This window comes from Neofelis nebulosa, chromosome 9 (genome assembly GCF_028018385.1).
Source record: "Neofelis nebulosa isolate mNeoNeb1 chromosome 9, mNeoNeb1.pri, whole genome shotgun sequence".
Lineage (NCBI taxonomy): Eukaryota > Metazoa > Chordata > Mammalia > Carnivora > Felidae > Neofelis > Neofelis nebulosa.
In genome coordinates this window covers 135,873,147-135,895,719 of record NC_080790.1, presented here as the reverse complement: position 1 = coordinate 135,895,719, position 22,573 = coordinate 135,873,147, and the positions used below count along the sequence as shown (strand labels likewise).

The following is a 22,573-nucleotide window of genomic DNA, read 5'->3' as shown; positions in this document are numbered from 1 at the left end:
TTAAGTCCTTGACTCGGGATGTGCTTTTGGGGGCGGGGGCGGCCCCTGAAATACGACAGAAGGTATGACAGAGTGGCCATGAGGCATAGCGTGCGCTTATTACGAAGAGGGAGCTGTTTCCACAGCCTTCCGTCCAGCCTCCACTCTTCCAGTTAAGGTTCCACGGTCGGGATGAAGTCCGAGACACCCCTTCCCACTCGGCATCGAGGTGCTCTGATCTGGCCTTTGTTTCCGGACCTCGAACTTGGTAATCGCGTTACGCGTTTCTGTCTGCACACCCAGCTGTCGGGCTCCCTTCTCTGCTGGCTGCTTCCTTCTCTTCGCATCTCTGCCTCTGGGTTTGGAATCTTAAAACAGGCTGTGGTTCTTTTTCAAAAAAAAAAAAAAAAAAAGAGAAAAAGGAAAAAAGGCAGGAAAGATGACCCAGCAGGAAAACGGTGTTTATGTTGGTTTGTTTATTCCCTGAGTGAAAGGGGCAGAATTTACCTCGTTCTATTTTGGTCTGGGGCTGGAGGCTGGAGGAAGTGGGGCCACCAGGGAAAGTCTCGAAAGATGAGTCTCCTGTCCGTGGTGTCTCGCCCGCCCGCCCCCACAATGCCAGATGCACACAGCTGCCACCTCGGGGGGGTTCCAGAGCCACCCCCAAGCCCCACGGTGCTCCCCGCAAGGCCTGGTTTCTCTGGGGCGGCCCCGGGGCCCTTTCTGTTTCACCACAGATAGGTTCCCCGGCACTGAAGTCAGCAGCACGGCTCTCCTCTCGTCACTTGCTGTCTGGATGGCTCGTGCCTGGGTGAACGGAAGGAACGACAGGGTCTCCAGTTTCCGGAAACTCTGGGGCCCAAACCCTGGAGCCTTGAGCAAAGGGGGACAAGAGTCAGGTCCAAAAGTAAACTTGCAGTTGGCTTTTTTCCCAGCTGTGGCTTCCTGTCTGTCTGGGTCCTCCCGGCTCCCCCTGGACGCTTACAGATAAAGGGGCCAGTGCTGACAGTGACAAGGGTGCAAATATGGGGGCGGTGAAGCCCAGACCACCAGGCAGTTTCCCACCGGGGGTGTGTTCGCGTAATCTGGTAGCCCCCCCAGTTGCACAGGCAGGCCTGGAGGGTGGGGTGTGCAGTGCCCGAGGCTAATCAGCAGGTGTTGTCGGGAGCCTGGGTTCCCGGTGGGTACCGGGGTTGGGGTGGGGGGCAGCGGGCTGGGGGTGAATCCATTGCCGGGGGCACTTGGGTCGTTTGGAAAAAAACATGGACTTTTCCTCTCTTAAGGAAACATTTTTTTTTTAAGTTTATTCATTTTGAGAGAGACAGAGAGCGCTGGCGGGGGAGGGGCAGAGAGAGGGGGAGAGAGAATCCCAGGCAGGCTCTGCTCTCAGCACAGAACCCAACACGGGGCTCGATCCCACGACTCCAGGATCATGACCTGAGCTGAAATCAAGAGTGGGACGCTTCACCAGCCGAGCCACCCCGGTGCCCCGACTTTTCCTCTTTTAATAACACAGATAACAGAAAGTGATCCCAGAAAGCCCCCTGGGCTGGTAAGAGGACTCTGAAGATACTCGCACGTCCACTCGACGTAAATTGGGAGACCTACTGTGTGCTGTGCCGTGTGTTAGGTGCTGGGGCTGCAACGAATGGCTGGCAAAGCAGGACTGTTTCTTCCGGACTTAGGAGCTTGAGGTCTGGTAGGGAAACAGGGAAAACCCAAAGAACCGTGCAAACGAACTGAAACCCCAGCCTGAGTTCTCGGAAGGGAGAGGCTCGGAGGGCGTCTAGAGACGGTGTGCCCATCAGGGCGTCGGCAGAAGCTTCCTTGGGGAGCCGAAGGCTGGGCAGGTGTGTTGGAGGTAAAAAGGTGAGGGACGGTGTTGCAGCGGCCGCACGTGCGGAGGCCTGGGGTAGGCTGGCGTCTGGTCCGGATGCGAGCCTGGACGGAGGCTGGGGTGGCTGAGGCCGTGGGGGCCGGGCAGCGGGCGTGTGGGGTGACGGGGGGAACACATTAGGGAATTTTGGCTTTTTATTCTAAGAGCCACTAGAGGGTGGAAAGCAGGGCAGTTGTGTACTCAGATTTGAGCCCCGGAAAAGCCCTCGCAGGTTGCTGGGGTGGGGGGGGGGGGGGGCGGGGGTTGGGTAAGGACGGGTGGGAGTAGGACCCCCCCGCCCAGGCTTTCCCCCATCAGAAGCGTTGCTGGCTTCCCTGAGCCTCAGCCTCCCGCCTGTGGAAGGAGACAACAGCACCGACCTCTCAGGTGTGGTGGGAACCAGCAGGCTCCCTGGGTGACGGGGTGCCAGGCCCGTTCTAAGATCGTTGCACCTTGAGCGAGGGTCGGAACTTGGTTGTGAGCTTCTTGCTTTGGGGCTGGGGCAGCTTAAATGTGGGGTGGGGCAGATTCACGTTGACGCGGAGGTCCGCTCCGGCCTGGAGCCTTGAGCCTGGGACGCTGGCGTGGCATCGGGAGTGCATCGTTCTATTGAATCCATTTTTAGAACAGTCCTCATAGTTCGCCCCACTTTATAAGTAAAATAACACGAAAGACAGAAGCTGGCTTGTCCAGGGTCGCTCCACTGGGATTTTACTCTAACCTTCCTGGGACCCAAAGCCTTGTGTTGTAATGCCTACATCCCTGCCTGCCCAAAGTGTGGCCCAAGGACCAGCCTGGGGGATTCTTCGCAAGGTGGATCCTGGGCTCCGCTTAGACCTCCTGATTGCTGCATCCCTGATCGGGGAGAATCTTCAATTTTTAGCTGACCTCCTCGTCCACCTCCTACCCCCACGACCCATGTGTACGCGCACATTTGAGAGACTCTTTATCACGCACCAAGGTCAGAGTAGGCGTTTCTTTGCAGCAGGACTTCTCAGAGCCTTTAAAGAGCTGATGCACCTTAAGGAGCAATGATCCTGTGGTGCATTCCACCCTTGTTTGAGAGCCTTTTGATTTTTGACCCTCTCGTTTTGCTCTCTTGGGTGTTCTATTAGCGGAGGCAGTCGTTGAGAGCTTGGTAAACACATCCGTCCTCTTACATATGGGGAAACTGAGGCCCAGCCCTTGATGGCTCCTGACTGACTTCCTGACTTTTGACAACATGGGCCTCCTGGACTGTGGACAGGAGTCCTGTTGGCCCTCCTGCGAATGCCCAGGTGGGGGACGGGGGAAGGGAGAGAGACCGACCGACAGACAGACGGACAGATGGCCCCGGGGTGGGGAGACCGCGGGCTGGCGGCTCCTGCTCCGGCCGTGGGAGGAGGCTATCGTGCTTCTTTGTGTGTTTTTCCACCTTCCTCCCAAATGACTTAATTTTAGCCTTCCTGGATGTGCGTGTGGTCTTCACGAAAGTATTGAAAAAAAGCCTCTCTGACTTCATCTTCCTGTCCCAGGGATGCCAGGGACCGTTTGGGTAGCTTGGTAGAAAGGCAGGGCATTCCCCGAAGCCCCCGGGTGGGGTGCTGGGGAGCCGGGCTGGGTCCTCCCCAGCCCGGGGCTCTGGAGGGGCACTCCCCACGGCACCACGCCCCGGCTTCCTCCCTGGGCCCTTTGATCTCCTTCCCTGCAGGGCTGGTGTGCCGTTCAGGTGCGAGCAGGGCTGCTGGCTTCCCAGCCTGCCTCATCCTTTGCAGCAACACGCCCGCTCTCCCTCCGTGACTTCCTGTCAGCCTGGGGCTCCCCAGTGCGCGCCCTCCTGCTCTCCGGCTTCTGGGGCACGTTCTCAAGGCTCGGCGGTGGTCAGTGACGTGCGGAGTTTGAAAGCGCCAGGCCCTACCGTGTTCCAAAGAGCCGCGGGCTGAGGGTGAGGGTCAGAGCAGGGGTGAGGGAGAGGAGGCTGCTGGTGACCCTTCATCGTGACTCCACCCCCCCCCCCTCCCCGGCTGGAAACTTTTCCTAGCTTCCCAGTCCTCTTCAGACCAGAACCCACCCCCCCCACCCCCACCCCCTGGGGCCGGAAGCTCTCCCCGCCTCTCTTACCTTGCCTCGCACACTCTGTTCCCTCTGCTGGAATGCCCTTCCCGCCCTCCTGGCTGCATTAGCCCTGCCCATCCCTCTGACCTGCCTCAGGAGACACTCTTTTCCTTCCTCTGGGGGGTAACGGGGGACTCCTTCCCCTCCTTCGGGCCAACCGACCGGGATTTAATTGCCTTCGCCTTGTGAGGCACTCAGCCTCCGGAGTCCAAGCTCTGTCTCGGGCTGACGGAGCGGGTGTTGGGGGAGTGAGACTCCATTCATTCCTGTGGCTGCTGGACCACAAATTTAGTGGCTCGAACGCGCACCCATGACGGATCTCGCCGAACTAACGTGAAGGTGCCCCAGGGCCGCGGTCCTCCTGGAGGCCCCAAGGGAGGATCCGTTTCCTTGTCCTTTCCGGCTTCAGATGCCGCCCCCATCGCTCGGCTCACGGGCTCCGGCCAGCAGTCGCGTCCCTGTGACTCCGCGTCTGTCCTCACCCCTCCGTCTCTGGCTGGTGCGCCCCCCTCTTTGGGGCCACCTGCACCACCCAGAATCCTCCCCCAGCTCGGCGTCCTTCGCCACATCTGCAGAGTGCCCTTGCCTGGACAGGTCACGGGTTCCGGGGATGAGGACAGGGTCTTCCGGATTTGGGGGCGGGTGTTATTCTGCCCACCCCATAATCCGAAGTCCATTTCTCTCTGATGGGGGTCGCTTGGCACTGGGCCAGCCACATTCTCCTGGCTTCTCTCCATGCCCACTGACCCCTGGGAGGATTCCTGGCTGGGGGGGGGGGGCCCGATGGGAGGGATTATTCACGTCGCTTTCTGTCTGGGGTGTGCTCCTCATTGGCTGAAGACACTTTTTGTTTAACGTTTACTTACTCTTGAGAGAGGGAGAGAGAGAGAGAGAGAGAGACCGAGCAGGGGAGGGACAGAGAGAGAGGGAGACACAATCCAAAGCAGGCTCCAGGGTCCGAGCTGTCGGCATAGAGCCTGACGCGGGGGCTCGAACATACGAACCGCGAGATCACGACCTGAGCCGAAGTCAGACGTTTCACCGGCTGAACCACCCAGGCACCCCATTAGCCCCTCATCTGTAAAGCAGGGGTCACGGCTCTGTACCCCGGTGAAGGAGGAAGGATTAGGTGGGAGAATGTCACTCAAGCCTGGTGGCACAGCCACTGCCCAGGCCTCAGTGTTGGGGTGCCGGGGCCCCTCGCTGCCGGGCAGGACTCCTGGAGAGACCCGGATGCCTCCCGATGTGGCCCTTCCAAACCCCGGCCGCGTGTGCTCCCCGAAGGTTGTGGGCTGTGTTCCTGAGGGACCCCAGGGGGGACAGCCAAGCTGGGAGCCGGGCTGTGACGGCACGGGCGGTTCCATCGTACCCTACCCTGAGGCCCAGAGCTGGCTACCCCCACGCAGCCGCCGGTGGCCTGCACACAGAGTCTGGGTTTCGGCGCCGAAAATGAAAGCAGCGGGAAGAGGTTTTCGAGGCCCCGGGCCGCTGGGACCCACCGGCGGGAGCGGGAGGCAGGAGGTGGAAGGAGGCCCGGTCCCTCGGTGCTGCAGGATCGAGGGAAAGAGGAGGGAAACTGGGTTCTGAGACAGGACAGGGGCTCTCCAGTGCCAAGGCCGCGGGCACTGGGGAAGCTGGCTGGGATCTGTTTCCTGTGGCTCCTGCCCCTGCCAGGGGTCCCCCGGGGCCAGAGGAATCCTCCGGCTTCCAAGCTGGCCGTTCGGCGGGGCCCAGGGGCTGTATTCTGTGGGGGCTGTGTTTGCGTAGAGGGCCGATCTCTGAGGTCCCGGTCCGGGGGTGGTCCCCCCACATTCCCCCGGGGATCCCCACCGCTCTGGGAGGTGGGTCGTGGTGAGGCCTTGTAGATCACAGTCTCGGAATAGTTTCTAAGGAGCCAGAGGGCAAAAAAAAAAAAAAAAAAAAAAAAGGACTTTCCGCCTTCCCACGTTGGATTAAAAATACCCACTTTTCCAGCGTGGTGGAACTTTCCGGGGCAGGTGGGCTGTGAGGCGCTGGAAAGCGACTCTAGCCATGGCGTGTGGCCCTCCTGCTTCTCTCTGGGGCTTAGGTTTCGGCTGGTTCTCAGGGCTGGTTCTCTCCCAGGAGAGGAGGAGCCCACAGGCCCCGGCCACACACTGTTCCCAGGCCGGTGGTTAAATATTAACACCCCTCCGTGCCACGAAGCCGGGGTCACTGGCGGTTCAGGCCTCACAGGGAGCACGGCTTCAGGGGCTCCTGGGGGTCAGGAGGGAGAAGGTGACCTTCTGCGTCTTCTGTCCTCCTGCCGCTGCTTTCGTCGGTAGCAGCGGGAGAAGGTGAAGTGAGGCCACATCTGCATCTCAGCTGGGCTGCGCCCCTGTGCGCTTGGAGGGGTGGGCACGTTGTCCACACCCACGAACGGGGGCTGAGAGCCGGGCCAGCGCCCCCTCCCCGGTTCGTAATGCGGATCGGGCGGAGCGGGGAAGTAGGGTTGCCCCGCGGAGATCTGGCTTCTTCCAGAAATGGAAGCAACGTGCCAGGGGCTCCTCGGGGGGCTCAGTGGGTTAAGCGTCCGACTCTTGCTTTCGGCTCAGGTCAGGGTCTCTCGGTTCGCGGGTTCGAGCCCCGCGTCGGGCTCTTCACTGGCGTCGCGGAGCCTGCTCGGGATCCTCTCTCTCCCCCTCTCCCTGCCCCTCCCCCCCTAAAAAATCAAAAAGTAAACCTGAACACATATTTAGAAGACACGGAACAGGCCAGCTGAATTGGGACAGCGTCGATGAACACGCGAAGAGGGGAGCCATTTGGGGGAGAGTTGTAGCCGAGACACGGTGGGTGGGCGTGGGAACCTGGGCGTACTATTAGCATGATGGCTCTTTGCTCCGTGTTTTAGGCCTACGTTGGCTGTACCCGCTTCACGCGACACGGCTTTATTGAGAGAGAAATCGCATTCTGTACGACTCACCCTTGTGAAGCCTACCGTTCGGTGGTCTTTAGTCTGTTCAGAGGTCTGCGGCCATTACCACTGTTCCACGTGTTCATAAGCCCAAAAGGAAAGTCCGTACCCATCAGCACCCCCCGCCCCCCCACCCGGCCCCCTCCCGGCCACCGCTCGTCTTCCCGATTCTCTGGACAGGTCACGTAAACGGAATCCCCCCGCGTGTGGTCGCGTGGCCGCCTTCCTTTACCCGGCAGGATGATTTCAGAGTTCGCCCACCGTACCGGCCGGTTCTTTATTCCGTCTTACCGCCAAGTCATTTTCCGTGGCGTGGATTTACCACACTTTGTTTATCCACGTAGCAGTTGATGGGTATTTGAGTTGTTCACACTCTTTGGGGCCACGTTACAGATAATGCAGCCGTGAACCTCGGCGTGTCGGGTTTTATGTGGGTCTGTGTGCGCGTTTCACGTCCCCACGAGCGGTGTGGGAGCGCTCTGGTTACCGCGTATCCTTGCCAACACTCGTTACCGTCTGTGTTTTTGGTTTTAGCCGTCCTAGCGGGCGTGAGGGGCTGTCTTACTGTGGTTCTGCGTCGCATTTCCCTAGTGGCTGGCGATGTTACCTTCCTTCCGCGTGCTCACTGGCCATTGGTATGTCTTTGTAGAGCTGCCGTTGACATGGGCCTTGTCCGTCGTTGGAGTCCGTGGCGGACGAGCTTTCCCCACCTTGTCCTGTGCCATTGTCTTGACCGATTTGTATAAGCAGGAATTATCCATTGATAGTTTGTCAATTTTGGTCAAGGTAGTGCCAAACCATTTGGGGTTTGGGGGTGAGAAAGGCTATTTATTCCTGTTTCAATTCTTTTTTTTTTTTTTGAGAGATCACGGGTGGGGGGGCACACTTGTGCAAGTCAGGGAGGGGGCAGAGGGAGGAAGAGAGAGAGAGAGAGAGAGAGAGAGAGAGAGAGAGAGAGAGAGAGAGAATCTCAGGCAGGTTCCATGCCCAGCACAGAGCCCGATGAGGGGCTCGATCCCACAACCCTGGCATCATGACCTGGGCTGAAACCAAGAGTCGGACACTCACCCGACTAAGCCACCCAGACGCCCCACGTGTTCCAATTCTCAACGCATTTACTTTGGCTCGAATTCTCTGTTTGTTTTTTTCCGCCATCTTTAGCATTTTGTATTTCTCCGGAAACATACGTGCTACGCATTCTGGTTTATAGGACCTTTTTGCTCGGTACCCTATTTCCCCCTTGTCAAGCAGTGTTGATTTGCGTGGTCCTTAGAAGCCACTCCATGGGACTTGTATGCGCCGTAAGGTTTTACTAATGTCTCTTAGTAAGGTAGATGGTTTGCGGTTTTTCTGTAACACGGCGTGACTGCTCTTGGGGTCCTCTCACCGGGAGGGACGGCCTCCCCACGACACAGCGGCTGAATCGGCAGAGTCCTATTTTGCTCAGAAATCCAGGCAGGGCTCAGCTGGGAGGTTCTCGTATCTTCCGTAGGGTCTGCTGTGGTCACTGATTAAGCTGGCAGCTTGGCTGGGCCAGGGACACCCAAGGTGGCGGCTTGTCTGGGGGCTGGCTTGGCTTCTCTCTCTCTCTCTCTCTCCTCTCTCTCTCTCTCTCTCTCTCTTTCTTTTCCAGACCCTCTTCCCCCATGGCTTCTGCCCCCTTCCACATGGTCTCTCTTTCCAGCACAGCAGCCAGATTTCTTGATCCAGTGGCGAGCTTCCCAGAGAGCAAACCCAGAGCTGCTGAGCCCCTTACATTTTAGTCCCCAGCCTAGCCGGGCCTCGCTTCCCCTGGGTCCCACCGGTCACGGCAAGTGGCAAAGTCGGCCCAGACTTCAGAGGCGGAGAACAGACCCCACTGACTTATGGGGGAGCTCCATGTGGGTGCAGCGGTGGGAGGAGTTGCCAGTGCCCCTATTTGCAGAAAACCTACAACTGGAAACATCCTAATACAGTTGCCTGATGCACTTTGGGGTCCAAGTGAACATTCTTTGAATGGATACGTGGTCTGTTGACTTGTGGCTCTTGGGAAGTCACGGAACATCTGGGGCCAAGGCAGGTTGAGTTCCACGGTCTCGCAGGGAACCGGCCCCTGTGTGGCTCACGTCAGCACAGGGAGGCCCCGCGGAGCCTCGAGAGTCTGGTGCTGAGCTGGTCTTCACTTGGGTCTCCCCGTCGCCGAAGAAGGTCGCGTTATCCCCATTTGACAGAGGAGGAGACTGAGGCCCAGGGATCGGCTGGCTGGACCTACTCTCCTCCCTTCCCCACCACCCAGACCTCATTACCCGTCTAGTATTTTCTCTGCTCCGCTGCTGTGCTGTGATGGGAACCTGTGTGAACGCGGCATCCGACCACCTCCCGTGTCTCTTGTCCTCTGGTGAGAGGGTGATTTAAGGACGTCCCAGGGCTCGTGTGCTCAAGTTCCGGGGGTCAGACTTCCGATGCTGTGCCCGGTCCTGTCGCTTACCAGGTCACTCGGATGGACAGTTGGCTTCGCCTGTCTGGAGCTCACCCTCCTCATCTGTAAAATGGGAACACCACTCTTACCGTCGGGAGCCCCAGAGAACTGACGGGAGGAAAGCACCGGGGCGGGGGTGGGGGGGTGGCCTTCACCCTGAGCCTTTTCGGCCTCTGCTCGCGCCTGGGCTGGCTCCAGGAGGCCAGCGTGTTCAGGGTAAATGCCACGTCACCGAGGGCTTCTCCGGTTCCTCCTCTGCGTGAGAGCCGCTGTGCTCTGATAAGACGCTCGAGGTGCCGGCTGGAAATGGCCAGTCGCCCACCTTTCCATCCAGACTTGGTTGCAGAGTGACTTCTCCGTTGCTTCGTCCGGGCCCGCCTCGTGCCCGGACCGTCGGGGCAGAAGCAAAGCCCGTGTCCGCGTCCCGCTCTCCCCGCCTCGCCAAGGCTCTCCTGCCCCAGTGCCTTCGAAGACGACTCTGCCCCTGCCAAGCAGGCCTGGAACAGACTGCAGCCCGTGGCTTGGGGGTGGGGAGTCGGTGCGTTCCCGCTGATTCACGGATGAGTCAACGCTCCCTGAACATCTGGCGCGGGGTGTCACGGCCTGTAAGAAGAACGTTCAGTATCGTTTGGCAAGGCGTTCACCGTTCGAAGGCCTGATTCTGTGGCCCTAAGTGACTCCTCGTGGTGTTTTCCTGTCCATGAGGGCTTCTCCAGATATCTGGTCGCGTTTTCTTGCAAACAGCGACGTCCAGCAGAGTCACCCCCCTCCCAGGTTTGCGACTTCTGTGCTGTGGTGTGGACGCCTCCCGCGAGGGCCCCGGGAGCCTGTGGGAGCAGGGGAGCTGTGTTGGCGCGGAGCGGTGTTTCTCCTCTGACTGTGGCTCGTTGGGAGCAGCTGACTGGTTCCCTGACAATGTTGGCAGCGATGCATGGCCAGTGGAGCCATCGAGGCACACGGGGGGCGAAGACGGCGGGAAACTCCCCTTTGTAAGTTGGCGATCTGCCTGGAACATCCCCCAAAGCAGTTCTGAGTCTGCCTGTAACGGGGCGCCGGGCAGAGGTGGAAGTAAAGCGGTCAGGAAAGACTGTCTCGTCGTTTTTGTTCAGTTCAGATGTGACAGTCAAAGCTAGGGTCTTCAGAAAGACTTCGGGGCTCCAAAAAGCCGTCCCTGGGGCACCTGGGTGGCTCAGTCGGCTGGGCGCTGACTTGTGCTCAGGTCACGATCTCGTGCTCCGTGAGTTCAAGCCCCGCGTCGGGCTCCGTGCTGCCAGCTCAGAGCCCGGAGCCGGCTTCCGATTCTGTGTTGCGTCTCTCTCTCTCTACCCCTCCCCTGCTCGTGCTCTGTCTCTCGCTCTGTCTCGAAAAGAAAGATTTTCAAAAATTTTAAATTGCTTAAAAAGGACAAATACAAATAAAATGAAAAGCTGTCCTTGCTTCCATAATCTCTCTGCGTTAGCGAGGGGACTGAGATCCTCGGGGACTTCCGAGTGGCTGGCCGAGACGCCATACCGTCTGTTGGCCGGGAGATCAGCGGTCCTGTTTCTTGCACACACACTGTAGAACATACCTCAGCATTTTCTGAGTCGGGTTCTGGCCATCGTTGGGTGTCACTTAAAAAGTGGGATGTTAGGGGAGGTGGAGGGGGATGACCCCCCCTCCCCCTTCCCGTTTCTGTCTTCTGGTCCGGATGATGCTGTCACTGTGGAGCGCCCAGCCCTCCCATGGCCAAGGGCTGGGCACCAACTCGACTAAGACAACCGGGTTCTCTGCTCTCAGACTTTGGGATGGGGCGATGCATAGAGAGAACTAGAACTCAAGTTCCTGCCTTCGACAGCTGGGCCAGATGAGACAGCCCTGCACCCTCACACCTGCCTTGGCTCGTGCTGCTTCCCCATCCCTGTGTAGGCTTTTCTGAGTGACCTGTTCACCTCCCCATACGTTTCCAGTGGGTTCTGCGATAAAGGAAATTGAAACACCGGCTAAAGTCACTGATCTAGTTTCTGCGTGCCTTCTCACGACTCTCGTATACATTAAGGGGCTTGGTACATGTCTAATGCGTTACGGCACGCAGCAGAGGTAGAATTCGGCCGACCTCACAAACGTGGACTCTCCGGGCCACACAGAAGAGGGATGACAGGACATGTGTCCCTCATCTAAGGTGGGGGGGGCGTCTGCTCCTCGGTGCCAGCCGATGGCTTTTAATGGCTTGTATTACAATGAGTTTGGTTTGCCAGAGGTTCTGAAATGAGGACAATCACACCCGAGCAACGGCAGCGTCCAGGTGAACCGCGTGCGTCCCTGGTTGCAAGCTTTGACTGGCAGGTAGTCTGGTTGGATTTCGATCCCGCCTTGACCGTGTTTCAGCACACAGTGACCCCTGCAATCCCAGGCAAACAGCTTTGCCTTTCTGAGCCTCAGTTTTGAGATCTGCACAATGGCACAGGTAATTTTATCCACCTCATAGAGTTGTTGTAAGGATTCAGTGCTGATAGGATGCTGGTCAGGCATTTCAACCCAGAGTCTGGCACATGGTAAGTGCTCAGTAAACAGTCACTCCATCTCAGGCCTTTATGTGTGAGCAGAGAAAATTTGCCTTAATTCCCAGGAAAATTAGATCACTCCGGGTATGATGCAGATTGTCGATGCCCCAGGGCAGGGGCTGGTTAGGGTGTTGTTCACCATTGTACCCCAGTGTCTGGCACAGTGTGGGGGTTCAAATTTTTTAACTGATTGTTGAAGGACTCAAAATGTTGAAACTTTCAATTCTTACGAGTAAAAGTGTGCAGAATGTTATGAGACGTTGTATACTACAATTCTATTAACAATGAATGTAAAAATTCACCCATCCATCCATCCATCCAACCATTCATTCAGTCATCCATCTATCTATCCATCTACCCACAATCCACCTATCCATCATCCACCCATCTATCCATCCATCCATCCATCCATCCATCCATCCATCCCGTATATCCCTCCCTCCCTCCATCCATCCCACCATCTATCTGTCCATCCATCCAGTCATCCATCCATCCATCCAACCAACCATTCATTCATCCATCTATCCATCATCCACCCATCTACCCATCCATCCATCCATCCATCCATCCATCCAACCATCCAACCACCCAACCATCCATCCATCCATCCATCCATCCACCCATCCACCCATCCACCCATCCATCCACCCATCCATCCATCCACCCATCCACCCATCCACCCATCCATCCATCCACCCATCCATCCATCCATCCATCCACCCATCCATCCATCCACCCATCCATCCGTCCACCCATCCACCCATCCACCCATCCGTCCGTCCGTCCGTCCGTCCGTCCGTCCGTCCGTCCACCCATCCATCTATCCTCCATCCACTACAACATCAGTTGTAGTTTTACCCATTTTGCTACTGCAAAATGTGAGAAAGAGAGGATTAGAGGGTGATCTCTATTAATGCCCATCTAGGCGTCCACCACCTCATACGTGGTGGGCTTAGGAGGAAGTTGCACGGCATGCAAATGAGGAGTGTGTGTACCGGTGCTCGGTTGCCTGAGCTCACACCCCAACTCCTGGCTAAATGACCTGGGGCAAGTCATGGTTTTACCATAATCGTGGCGATGATAATATCCCTACACCTTAGAGTCGTGAGAATTGAACGAGGTAATATGTGTATTCCAGGCCATGCCTGGCAAATGGTGAGTGATCCAAAAAATGTGAGCTTCTATTCCCTAAGAGTTCAGGCAACACAGAGGCTGCAAATGCCTGCCTTCCTGTACTGTCTCCCATCGGGATCCCCCCTAACAAGTGTGAAGGGTGAGCTCGCCTTGGAGCAGCACCCTGTCCCCTGCGTGTATTCTCTGTGCCCCTTCTACACTCCCTTTTTCCATCACAGCTACTAAGGGGTCTTCAGCCCTGGATCTTGCTCTGATGTACCCGCTTCTGGAGGCCCGGTGGACCTCCTCCCACCTCCCCTACTCCCCATGGTCCTTCTGTCCAATGGCGGCCGGCTGGTGACAGGGCTGACCGAGCCATGACCTGCCATGCCTCGTGTCTCTCCTCCTCTTTTGTAGGGAGTCAGACCTGTTCCTGCTGGACAGCCGCACGCTCTGGGCCTCGGAGGAGGGCTGGCTGGTGTTCGACATCACGGCCACCAGCAACCACTGGGTGGTCAACCCACGACACAATCTGGGCCTGCAGCTCTGCGTGGAGACCTTGGACGGTAGGTGTCCCGTCACCACCCCTCTGGTTCCGACACAGCCTGTGCTCCTGGACTCACGTAGGAGCTCAGCAAGTTCATGCTTGTTCCCATCCAGGGAGGGCTCGCTCCTCCGACCCCCACCAAGCAGTGCTCGCTCTCAGCGTTTTGATCCCAAGCAAGAGTAGCACCTGCCCCTTTGCAGGAGACGATGACACCGTTGGCCACACCGGGTTGGGCGAGGCCTCATTGTGCAGAGCAAGGTCCCCGCACCAGCGGGCTGGGCATCCTCGCGGAAACACAGACTCTGGCCCGTCCCAGGCCTGCACTGTTAAAACCGGCACTTAAAAAAAATTTTTTTTTTACATTTATTTATTTTTGATAGAGACAGAGCACAAGTGGGGGAGGGGCAGAGAGAGAGGGAGACACAGAGTCCAAAGCCGGCTCCAGGCTCCGAGCCATCAGCACAGAGCCTGACCCGGGGCTCGAACTCACGGACCGCGAAATCACGACCTGAGCCGAAGTCGGACGCTCGACCGACTGAGCCACCCAGGCGCCCCTAGAACCGGCACTTTAACTGGAGCCCCAGGTGATGCCTGAGCGCACATAACTGTGTGAGACGCGCTGACGCAGGCACCCCGACCGGGGACATGGGACATCCTGGGTGTCCCGTGCATGGCAGGATGTTGAACCGTGTCCCCGGCTTCTACCCACTAGAGGCCAGTCTGCCCAGAATGTCTCCAGCTGTTACCGAATGTTCCCTGAAGAGCCACATTGCCCGTGGCTAAGGACCTCAGCCCTGGTGCGAGGCAGGAAGCCCCTTCCAGGAGACCCCGAATGTGGTTCTGAGCCCCCAGTACTTGGAGACTCCGCTGTTGGCTGCGTTCCCCGGTGCTTTCCGCGCCCCGCCTTAGATCCACCGTCTTTGACGAGGGCGGACGGAAGGCGAGTGGGAGCCAGGGTGGGGTTAGCTGCGCCCATTTCTTCCCCCGAAATGTGTTTCTTATTAAGTTGGGGGGCGGCTCTGGGGTCGGTAGCTTCTTCCTTACGCCAGCTTTAAGGAAAAAAAAAAAAAAACACACACCCAAACGAAGAACACATTTCTTTCAGAATGGATAATACTTGCCAGTGGCTCCAAATTCAAGTTACAGATGCATGCACCCGTGTGGACTTGCCCCGTGACCTCCTTCTGTAGCTGAACTCCACCTCCAGCGCCAGTGCTGTTCCCATGGTAGTGGACATCTTTTCAGAGATGCCCTCTGGGGATTTACACCATCGCACGTACATTCTGTGTTCCTTTTATTTATCTGTTTTCCCCTGCGGGCAGTACCATAGTCTAGACAGCGTTGGCCGCCTGGCTTTTTTTTCACCTGGCGACTCACCTTGAAGGTTGGGCCTTTTCAGCCGTTCAAGAGCTTCCCTGTTCGTGTGAAGGCTGTTGTGGGTTTGTGTACGTGTGGAGCGTTTGTAGCTCTTCCGCTCGCTCGCCGTGTGACTTTGGACAACCTCCCTGACCTTTCCCAGCCTCCTCATCCCCAACGCCCAGGGCTCCGGGGTGGTTCTGAGATTACGTGAGTCAATACAGAAGGGGTTTTAAAATAGTGCCCCAATGGGGCGCGGGGGGCAGCTCGGAGAGTCCGACTGTGGATCTCGGCTCAGGTCACGATCTCGTTGTTGGGGAGATCGAGCCTCGCATCGGGCTCTGCGTGGACAGGTACGTGCCTGCCTGGGATTCTCTCCCTCCCTCTCTCCCTCTGCCCCTCACCTTCTCTCTCTCTCTCTGTCTCTAAAACAAACTAAAAACAAAGTTTTAACGATTAAAAAAGGGGTGCCTGGGTGGCTCAGTCGGTTAAGCGTCCTTGTCCGCTTGAGTGAGTGTAGCCCTGGGATAAATTCCTGAAAGGGACGCTGTCTGTGCTTTGGATCAGTACACCCCCCCCCCCCCCGCCATAAGCAATGCATGAGGGCAGCCGTTCCCCCTTCTTTGACAGGACACGTTTCCAAACTTGCCCATCTTTGCGGATCAGGTAGGCGACAAATGGGACCCCGTAGGTTTGCTTTGCTTTTCTCTCTCACGTTTGAGGCTCAGCCCTTCCTCCTGTGCGTGGCCTGCAGTTTTCCTCCGTGTGCCATCCGTTCATACCCTCTGGTAGAGCGTTGGTCTTTTTCTTTGTATTCTACGGACAGCTGGCCCTTTGTGCTTGGAGCTGCAAATTCTTTTGCCCGTTTTTGGTTTTTCTTTTTACTGTGGTTAATGCCAGGTTTTACCCAGTGGATTTAGGTGATGCGCCCAGTTTGTATCTCCTTTTCGTTTATGCCTCCTGGGCTCCTGGGCTTGGCCACTTTTCTTTCCCATCAGAGGCCACTGCTTTGGCCTCGGGCTGCCTTCTCTACCTGAGATTTGCCTAAGACCATGTACCATGTGGGACAGGCCGCAGAGTTTAGGGCCACGCTTGTCTTGTTTCCAGTGGTTTTCTTTCTCCTGATGGAGCCCTCCCCCTCCCTCCCCTTCTCCTTTCCTTTTCCGTGACACTTAAGGTCGGGGCGGGGGGGGGCGGTTCCTAGAAGAGCTGAAGTTTTCCATTGCTACATTTCGAGTTGGCAAGCTATATGTCTGATGGACCAAATTCAGCTTGCAGCCTGTTTTCCTGTGGCCTGCGAGCTAAGAATAGTCCTCACATTTTTAAATGGGCAAGATATCAAAAAAGAACGACTATTTCATGACATGTAAACTTCTATGAAATTCACATTTTGGTGGCCATAAAGTTTTATTAGTACACAGCCACACTTACTGATTTACATGTTGTCTAGGCCTCCTTTTGTGCTATCACAGCAGCGTCGAGTAGTTATGACAGAGACTCTGGTCCACAAAGCTGAAAAATACTTAACTATTTTCCGATGATTATTTACAGACAAAATGTGCAATCCCTGTTGTATGCCAGAACTTCTCAAACTGTGTTCTGTGAAGTGTTCAAGGATGTCCCGGGGTGAAGGAAAGCATTTATGATCAGTGAAGCGTGAGAAATGCTAGGTTGGAGACACTCAGCAGGTTTCTCTGCAGGACTTATCAGAACCTTTATTTTGCGAATGTCCATTGGGAGTTTCCTGATGAGGAATACAGCGTAGAGGAATTCCAAACGTATTTGGCAATAGAGTCATGCAACTCTGCTTTTTACTTACAAGCTTTTGAGGAGCAGATTGGGGGGGGTGAGGTTAAAAAATGAGGCTAAGGTAGGCTTGATCCCTTTCCCTGGACTTGTGGATCCTGGCTAGACCTTCCAACTTGACCTTAAGGGGTCCTGTGCTTCTCTGCCCTGCTGGCTCGAGGCGGCCCAAGTTTGGTTTTTCTCTTAAGGGACAACCAACCCCGTTCCCTTTAGTTTTTGCCACTGTCTTTCTCCCCCAAAGTCTGGGGCTTTGTACGCTTATTTCCTCCAGCTTCTGCTCCCCCCTAGCGTGAAGGGGAGGCTTGGCGTCCACTGAGATGGCATAGCCTGCTGGTTAAAGCTTGGGCTCAGGAGGCCAGACTCCCCGGGTTCAAATCCCACCTCGGCCGTGTGCAGCCATGTGAGCCAGGGTGAGTCGCTTAATGTCCCTCCTCTGGAAAGTGGGGTTAATAATAGTTTCCACCGTCCAGGGTGGTGGTGAAGGATCAGATGAGCTCATGCAAGTGAAGGGCTCAATTGCTCAGCTTGAGGCAGCAGCCGAGCACAGAGCGCTGTCTGCCGTGGCCCCTCGTAAGTCCCGCCACGGGGCCTCGAGGCAGATGCCGCCGTTCCGTTCCTCACGGCACAGGGGAGGACGCCGAGGCCCCTGAGGCTCCCTCTTCTGGCATCCACCTGGGAACTCCTCTCCGTCTATGGTGGGGGGTGGGGGTGTAGCCTAGTGGTCATAAGCTGCTGCCCAGAGTCAGGGCGAGGAGCAGAAGCTGTACCCCTGAGTCCGGGCCCGTCTCCTCCCACGCCAGGCACCGGTTGCTGGGCAGGGATGCCGCCCCCCGGGGACTTGGCTGGTCCATCCAGGCGCTGTACCTGCCACGGAGGCAAGTTTGGCCTGGCTGCCTGGGTCAGGGCAGGACCAGCCACTCAGCCCACCAGGGAGGAGCCGAGGTACGCCGTGGCCAGTGGGGGCTGTGAATTTGGGGATCTTCTCGGGGATGAGATGAGAGGCAGGTGAGCCCGGCGGTTCTGAAACCACGGGCTCCTGGCTCTGCAGTTGTCCATCGGAATCCCCCCGGGGGTTCGTAGAGAATAGTGATTGCCGGCCCACCCCCCCACCGGGGCCTGGCCCAGGGCTGGCACGCTGGCCAAGCCGTGCCCCGTGTCCCATTGGGGGGTACCTGCCGGTAAGATGGCACCCAGGCCGAGCGCCCCGTTTGGGTTTCGGGTCTCACCCGCTTTGTGTTAAACGTCTGTACAGGTGCGACAGACGGGAGCCTGCCGGGGCGTCCGTGCGATCTGGGCTCCGTCTGCTGGCACCCTGCTGCTGTGTCGCCTGCAGAAGCAGCCGGGCCCCTGCCCCTGCGGCTCCTGCTGAGCAGCGCAAAGTCCAGTCCGTGAGCATCACCGCCTCCTGCGGCCCCCGGGGCAAGCCGAGTTCCAGGCGTCTCCGGCCCTCGGGGAGGGGAGGGGAGGGGGCACCGAGTCAGGTGCAGCATCTCGCCCTGGTCCAGACCCTAGCAGCATCTTGCAGCCCGCCGGGCGGCTGCCGGCACAGGGAGCCCGGGCCCTGTCGGGGGCCTCAGTTTCCACGCCCGTACAATGGGCATGATGCCAGCAGTGCTGGTGAGGTCGCCTCCATCCTGGTGAGGCACAGACGTCACAGGTCTCCTCTGAGAAGCTTGGTGCTTGGTGTGGGGTGAGCCTCCCGCTCGCGGGGTCTCCGGATCCCTCCCGGGACCACCCAGGAAGTTGGCGTCCCGTCCCTGTCCCTGCAGCCGCACCTTCCCGTGGGTGCCCCCGGGGGCGGCACGGCTGGGGCCCGTGCGGGGGAGAAGCTCGTAAACGCTCCGGGCACCTGTGGCTCATCAGGAGCCAACTGGGGAGCGTCGTCTCGTCCGAGGGCAGGACGCCGAGGGAAGGAGGGCTGGCGTCTCCCGATCTCTCCCTTCGTCCAGAAGGCAGGAGGAGCGGCGGCCGCCCCCAAGCCACCCGGGCTGCGCTCCCCACTCCTGGGGCGGGTGGGAGAGTTCCGACGCGTTCCGGTGCCACCCGAGTGGAGGGCTGGCCCGCTGACCGGGGGGCCGTCCCTGCCGTGCCAGGCGGGCCGAACCCTCGCCGTGGGCCAGGCGGCCGGCGGCACCCCCGCGGACTCGGGAGCCGACGGCCCCAGTCCCTGCTCCTGGGGCAGCCGGTTCAGCCTCTCGATGCCTCGTCCTTTCGTCCGTTCCACGGGCGCGGTGATGGCTGGGAGGAAGACATGAATGGATTTGCGGTAAAATGCTGAGTCCTGGGCCCGGCACCCTGGCCAACCGCACGTGTGCTCGAGATCGCCGTCGCTGTGCTCGCTGCTCGCGGTGGCCCGCCCGGGTGGCTGTCAGCAGGGGAGCAGGGGAGGAAACCGAGGCCCAGCAGGTGGGGTAACTTGCCAGAAGGCGCCCAGTTCCCTGGGTAGACCGGGGGCTCCGCCGCGGGTTCCCAGTCCGGTGCCCCCGACCTCGCTCTTTGCGGGACCGCGTCCGAGGAATGTGGTCAGCGGGGCCCAGGCCGGGGGAGGGTTGTGTGGTTCGGTGGGTGCCCGCCGGGTACACGGCCGGGCCGTCCGGACAGACAGCCCAGGACCGTACAGCCTCCCGGTCCCTCCTTGGGAACGAAGCTGTTTGGGAAGGAACCCGAAAGACCGTGGGCTTCTCACAGGACCAACAGAAGCGGCTAGGGCTGCATCTGACTTTCGTGGACTCCTTCTTCCATTAAAGAAAAAAAAAAAAAACACCAAAAATTATGTTCTATGACCACGTTAGTATAAAGATGAATATAATCCTGGCCGGATTAAAAATGAAAACATTTTCTGCGACCCCAAAAAGTTTGTGTTTTGTCTTCCGATTTTAAGAGACATTAAAACATTTTCACGGGCCCCTAAAAGTACCGTGGGCCTGGGCACGGTGCTCGCGGACAGCTTGGTCCCGGGCCCTGCCCCCCAGGCCGGAGAGCGACGCCGGACTCTCCCTGCCCTGTCAGACCTGCTTGTTAGAACCAGCCTCCTGCAGCTAAGAGCCTCTCCGCCTGCACTGGATACACGTTTCTTCACTCAACAAACATTCGATATGGCAGCGATTTGTTGTAGGCACCGGGGCTACGGCCTGAAGGATTTTGCCGTCACCTCGCCCACATTCTTGTAGGAAGGCGGAAGGCGGAGAGACCGTTTGCTGAGGGTCAAGGTTGAGGCTGTGAAGACAAGTTCAGAGCCTCGGAGGTTCCCAGGAGTGCTTCTGGCTCCATCTCCAAGCTGCCAGGAGACGATGGAGACATTGCTTTGGGCCAGAGATGCCTCTGTCCTTACAGACATGAAAACACCTGGTCCCTTGTTCCCAAGACAAGGACTTCAGCATTTGTCCTTCTTTATAGGGTCCTCCTCCTCCTCCCCCTTGTAGAGAGAAGAAATCACTGGGAGGCCCAGGAGGGCAACGTCTAGAAGCCCTACCCTTCTAGTTCAAGAGGACGATGCGGTGGCCTCACTGGCCCGTCTCACACTTCTGGGGATCGCAAGGCATTTAAAGGATTGGGGGCGTATGCTGTCCCAAGTGCGACGCTCGGCTGGGACGGGACCAGGAGGTGAGCCGTTCGCCCAGGGCCGCTGGGGAGACAAAGCCCCAGAGAGCCAGGTTGGCGACTGGTCCCGCCCCCAGCGCAGCTGGCTCCAAGGTGCCTTCGCCCTTGGTGCTGCTTCACATCCTGTTCCTCCAGAGGCCGAGCGAGAGAAAACAGGAGGCCTTGATGACCCAGAGGCTGGGAGGGGTCCTTCCAGGGCTGGGTGGGCCGCAGGGGCCGGGACAACATTGGGTAATTGAGGCCAGCCAGATGTCACAAGCGTTAACTGCGTTCTCACTTGTCACTTGGGCCTTGGGCCATCGAGACAAGTGGCTGGAACCTGCGTTTTGCACAATCAACAAAGCGCATTCTTACGCCTCGGGCCTCCGCAGGGGAGCCCGTGGCTCTGGGCCTGGAAAACAAGGAAACCACAGGAAAACCAAGATGCTCCTTCTCTGTGATGAGGCTGTGCTCTCTCCTCTCCCGAGAGGCCCCCGTCTGTGCTCCGGGCCGGTTCTGGGGGGACGTCCTCTGGGCTGGGCGTGCGGACTCTGCTCGTGTCATCCCAGGACCTGCTGGCGGTGGCTGTCGCCCGCCCCCGTGCCTCGGCGAACCCTCCCCTGCCCCTTGAGGCTCCGCGTGTCGCCCACATCCGTGCCTGGGCAATCTTTCCTCCCTGCGTCTCCGTCCACCCAGACTCAGCGACGGTCTGATGATTAAGTTCACAGCTTGGAGCCCGCTTCCCTGCCCGTAAACGTGGGGTCAGGAGGCCGCTTGGAGGGGCACGGAAGGGGCTCAGTGCAGTGCCTGGCGGAGAAGGGGCCGGAAGGATGGTTTCTCGTCCTTGTTGTGAGCCACCAGCCGCAGAGAACCAACTTTGTCGGGAACGCGTTCATTGGCAGGTAATAGACAAAGTGTCGCATCTCGGGGGCAGGTATGGTCGCCTTTACGGTCGGGGTATGTGGAGGCAGGGTCGGTTAGAGCAGAGGTCAGCAAACTTTTAAGGACCTACAAAGTTCCTGTAAAGCACCGGGTAGCAATGGTTTTAGGCTTTGTGGGTCAGAGGTGCTCCGTCACAGGTCGTCCACTGCGCCATTAAAGCATCCAAACAGATGGTGAGTAGGCGGTAAACGGAGGGAGAGCAGGTCTAAAGAGCAGAGTTTCTCTACCTTGGCAGTATTTGTTTTTTCTTTATTTTTTTAAGTGTTTATTTCTTAAAGCATTTTTTTAAATGTTTGTTTATTTTTGAGAGAGAGAAAGAGAGAGACTGAGAGCACAAGCGGGGAAGGGCAGAGAGAGAGGGAGACACAGAATCCGAAGCGGGCTCCAGGCCCCGAGCCGTCAGCACAGAGCCCGACGCGGGGCTCGAACCCACGAACCGCGAGATCGTGACCTGAGCCGAAGTTGGACGCTCCACCGACGGAGCCCCCCGGGCGCCCCTCCACCTTGGCACTGTTGACATTTGTCGTCCTCTGTCGTGGGGTCATCCTGACTGGGGGCCGCTCTGCATCCTGACAGAAGTGGTGATCACGCGAGTCTTCTCACGGCTCCGTATACGAGAAAGGTCTGTTTTACGACATGCTCACTTACCGGCCAAGGCCTCACCCTGGATCCATAACCTGCCCGTCAGGTGGACCAGATGTCCCCGCCATCCTGTTTGTTTTCCATCGGGAAAACCTTGCTCCCCTAGCTTGCGGGGCACCTCTTGGCGGAATCAAATACAGGACGCCCCGTCAAATTTGAATTTCAGATCAAAACCCAGCAATTACTCCGTGTAAGTGTGTCCCACGTGCTGCAAACATGGTCATTTATCTGAAATGCACATTTAACCAGGCATCCTATATTTTCATTTGCAAAGTCTGGCAACCCTGGACTTGGGCAAATCTTCAGGTGTTATTCCCCCCCCTTTTTTTTTTTAACCTATTAACTCTTAACCACACTCTAGATCGTTTCCGACTTCCCTGAGGATACAGACCTTATGGTTAAAGTATTGGGTTTCTCTGCCCTCCCTGCCTAGACCAGGTATGTCCCCTACCTCCGTCCCTTTGCCTGGTGCATGTGGCCCGAGTCCGTATCTAGCGTGAGTCGCCCTGGACACTTAGAACCAATCAAAACGAGCATTTGTGCTTGTGTGTGCTGTAACTGTGACATCATACACTGAAATCGAATTCTTCCCCCAGCCCGCCCACGTGTCCCGTCCTTCATTCGAGCCTTCCTTGGCCCTTTTGGGGGGGCATTAAAATAGAAATACACTTTCCGCAGGTACATACCCACGTAGGTTGGCATATGC

At 57.8% G+C, this 22,573-nt stretch overlaps 1 protein-coding gene across 3 annotated transcripts in view; it reads left to right on the top strand.

Moving 5' to 3' along the window:
- BMP7 (bone morphogenetic protein 7) overlaps positions 1-22,573 on the top strand; it is a 167,344-nt gene that overhangs the window by 47,922 nt on the left and 96,849 nt on the right. For all 3 annotated transcript variants that reach the window (XM_058686045.1, XM_058686046.1, XM_058686044.1), the window contains exon 3: positions 13,413-13,561. In XM_058686045.1, the coding sequence (XP_058542028.1) occupies positions 13,413-13,561 (149 nt within the window). The remainder of the gene's footprint in view (positions 1-13,412; positions 13,562-22,573) is intronic.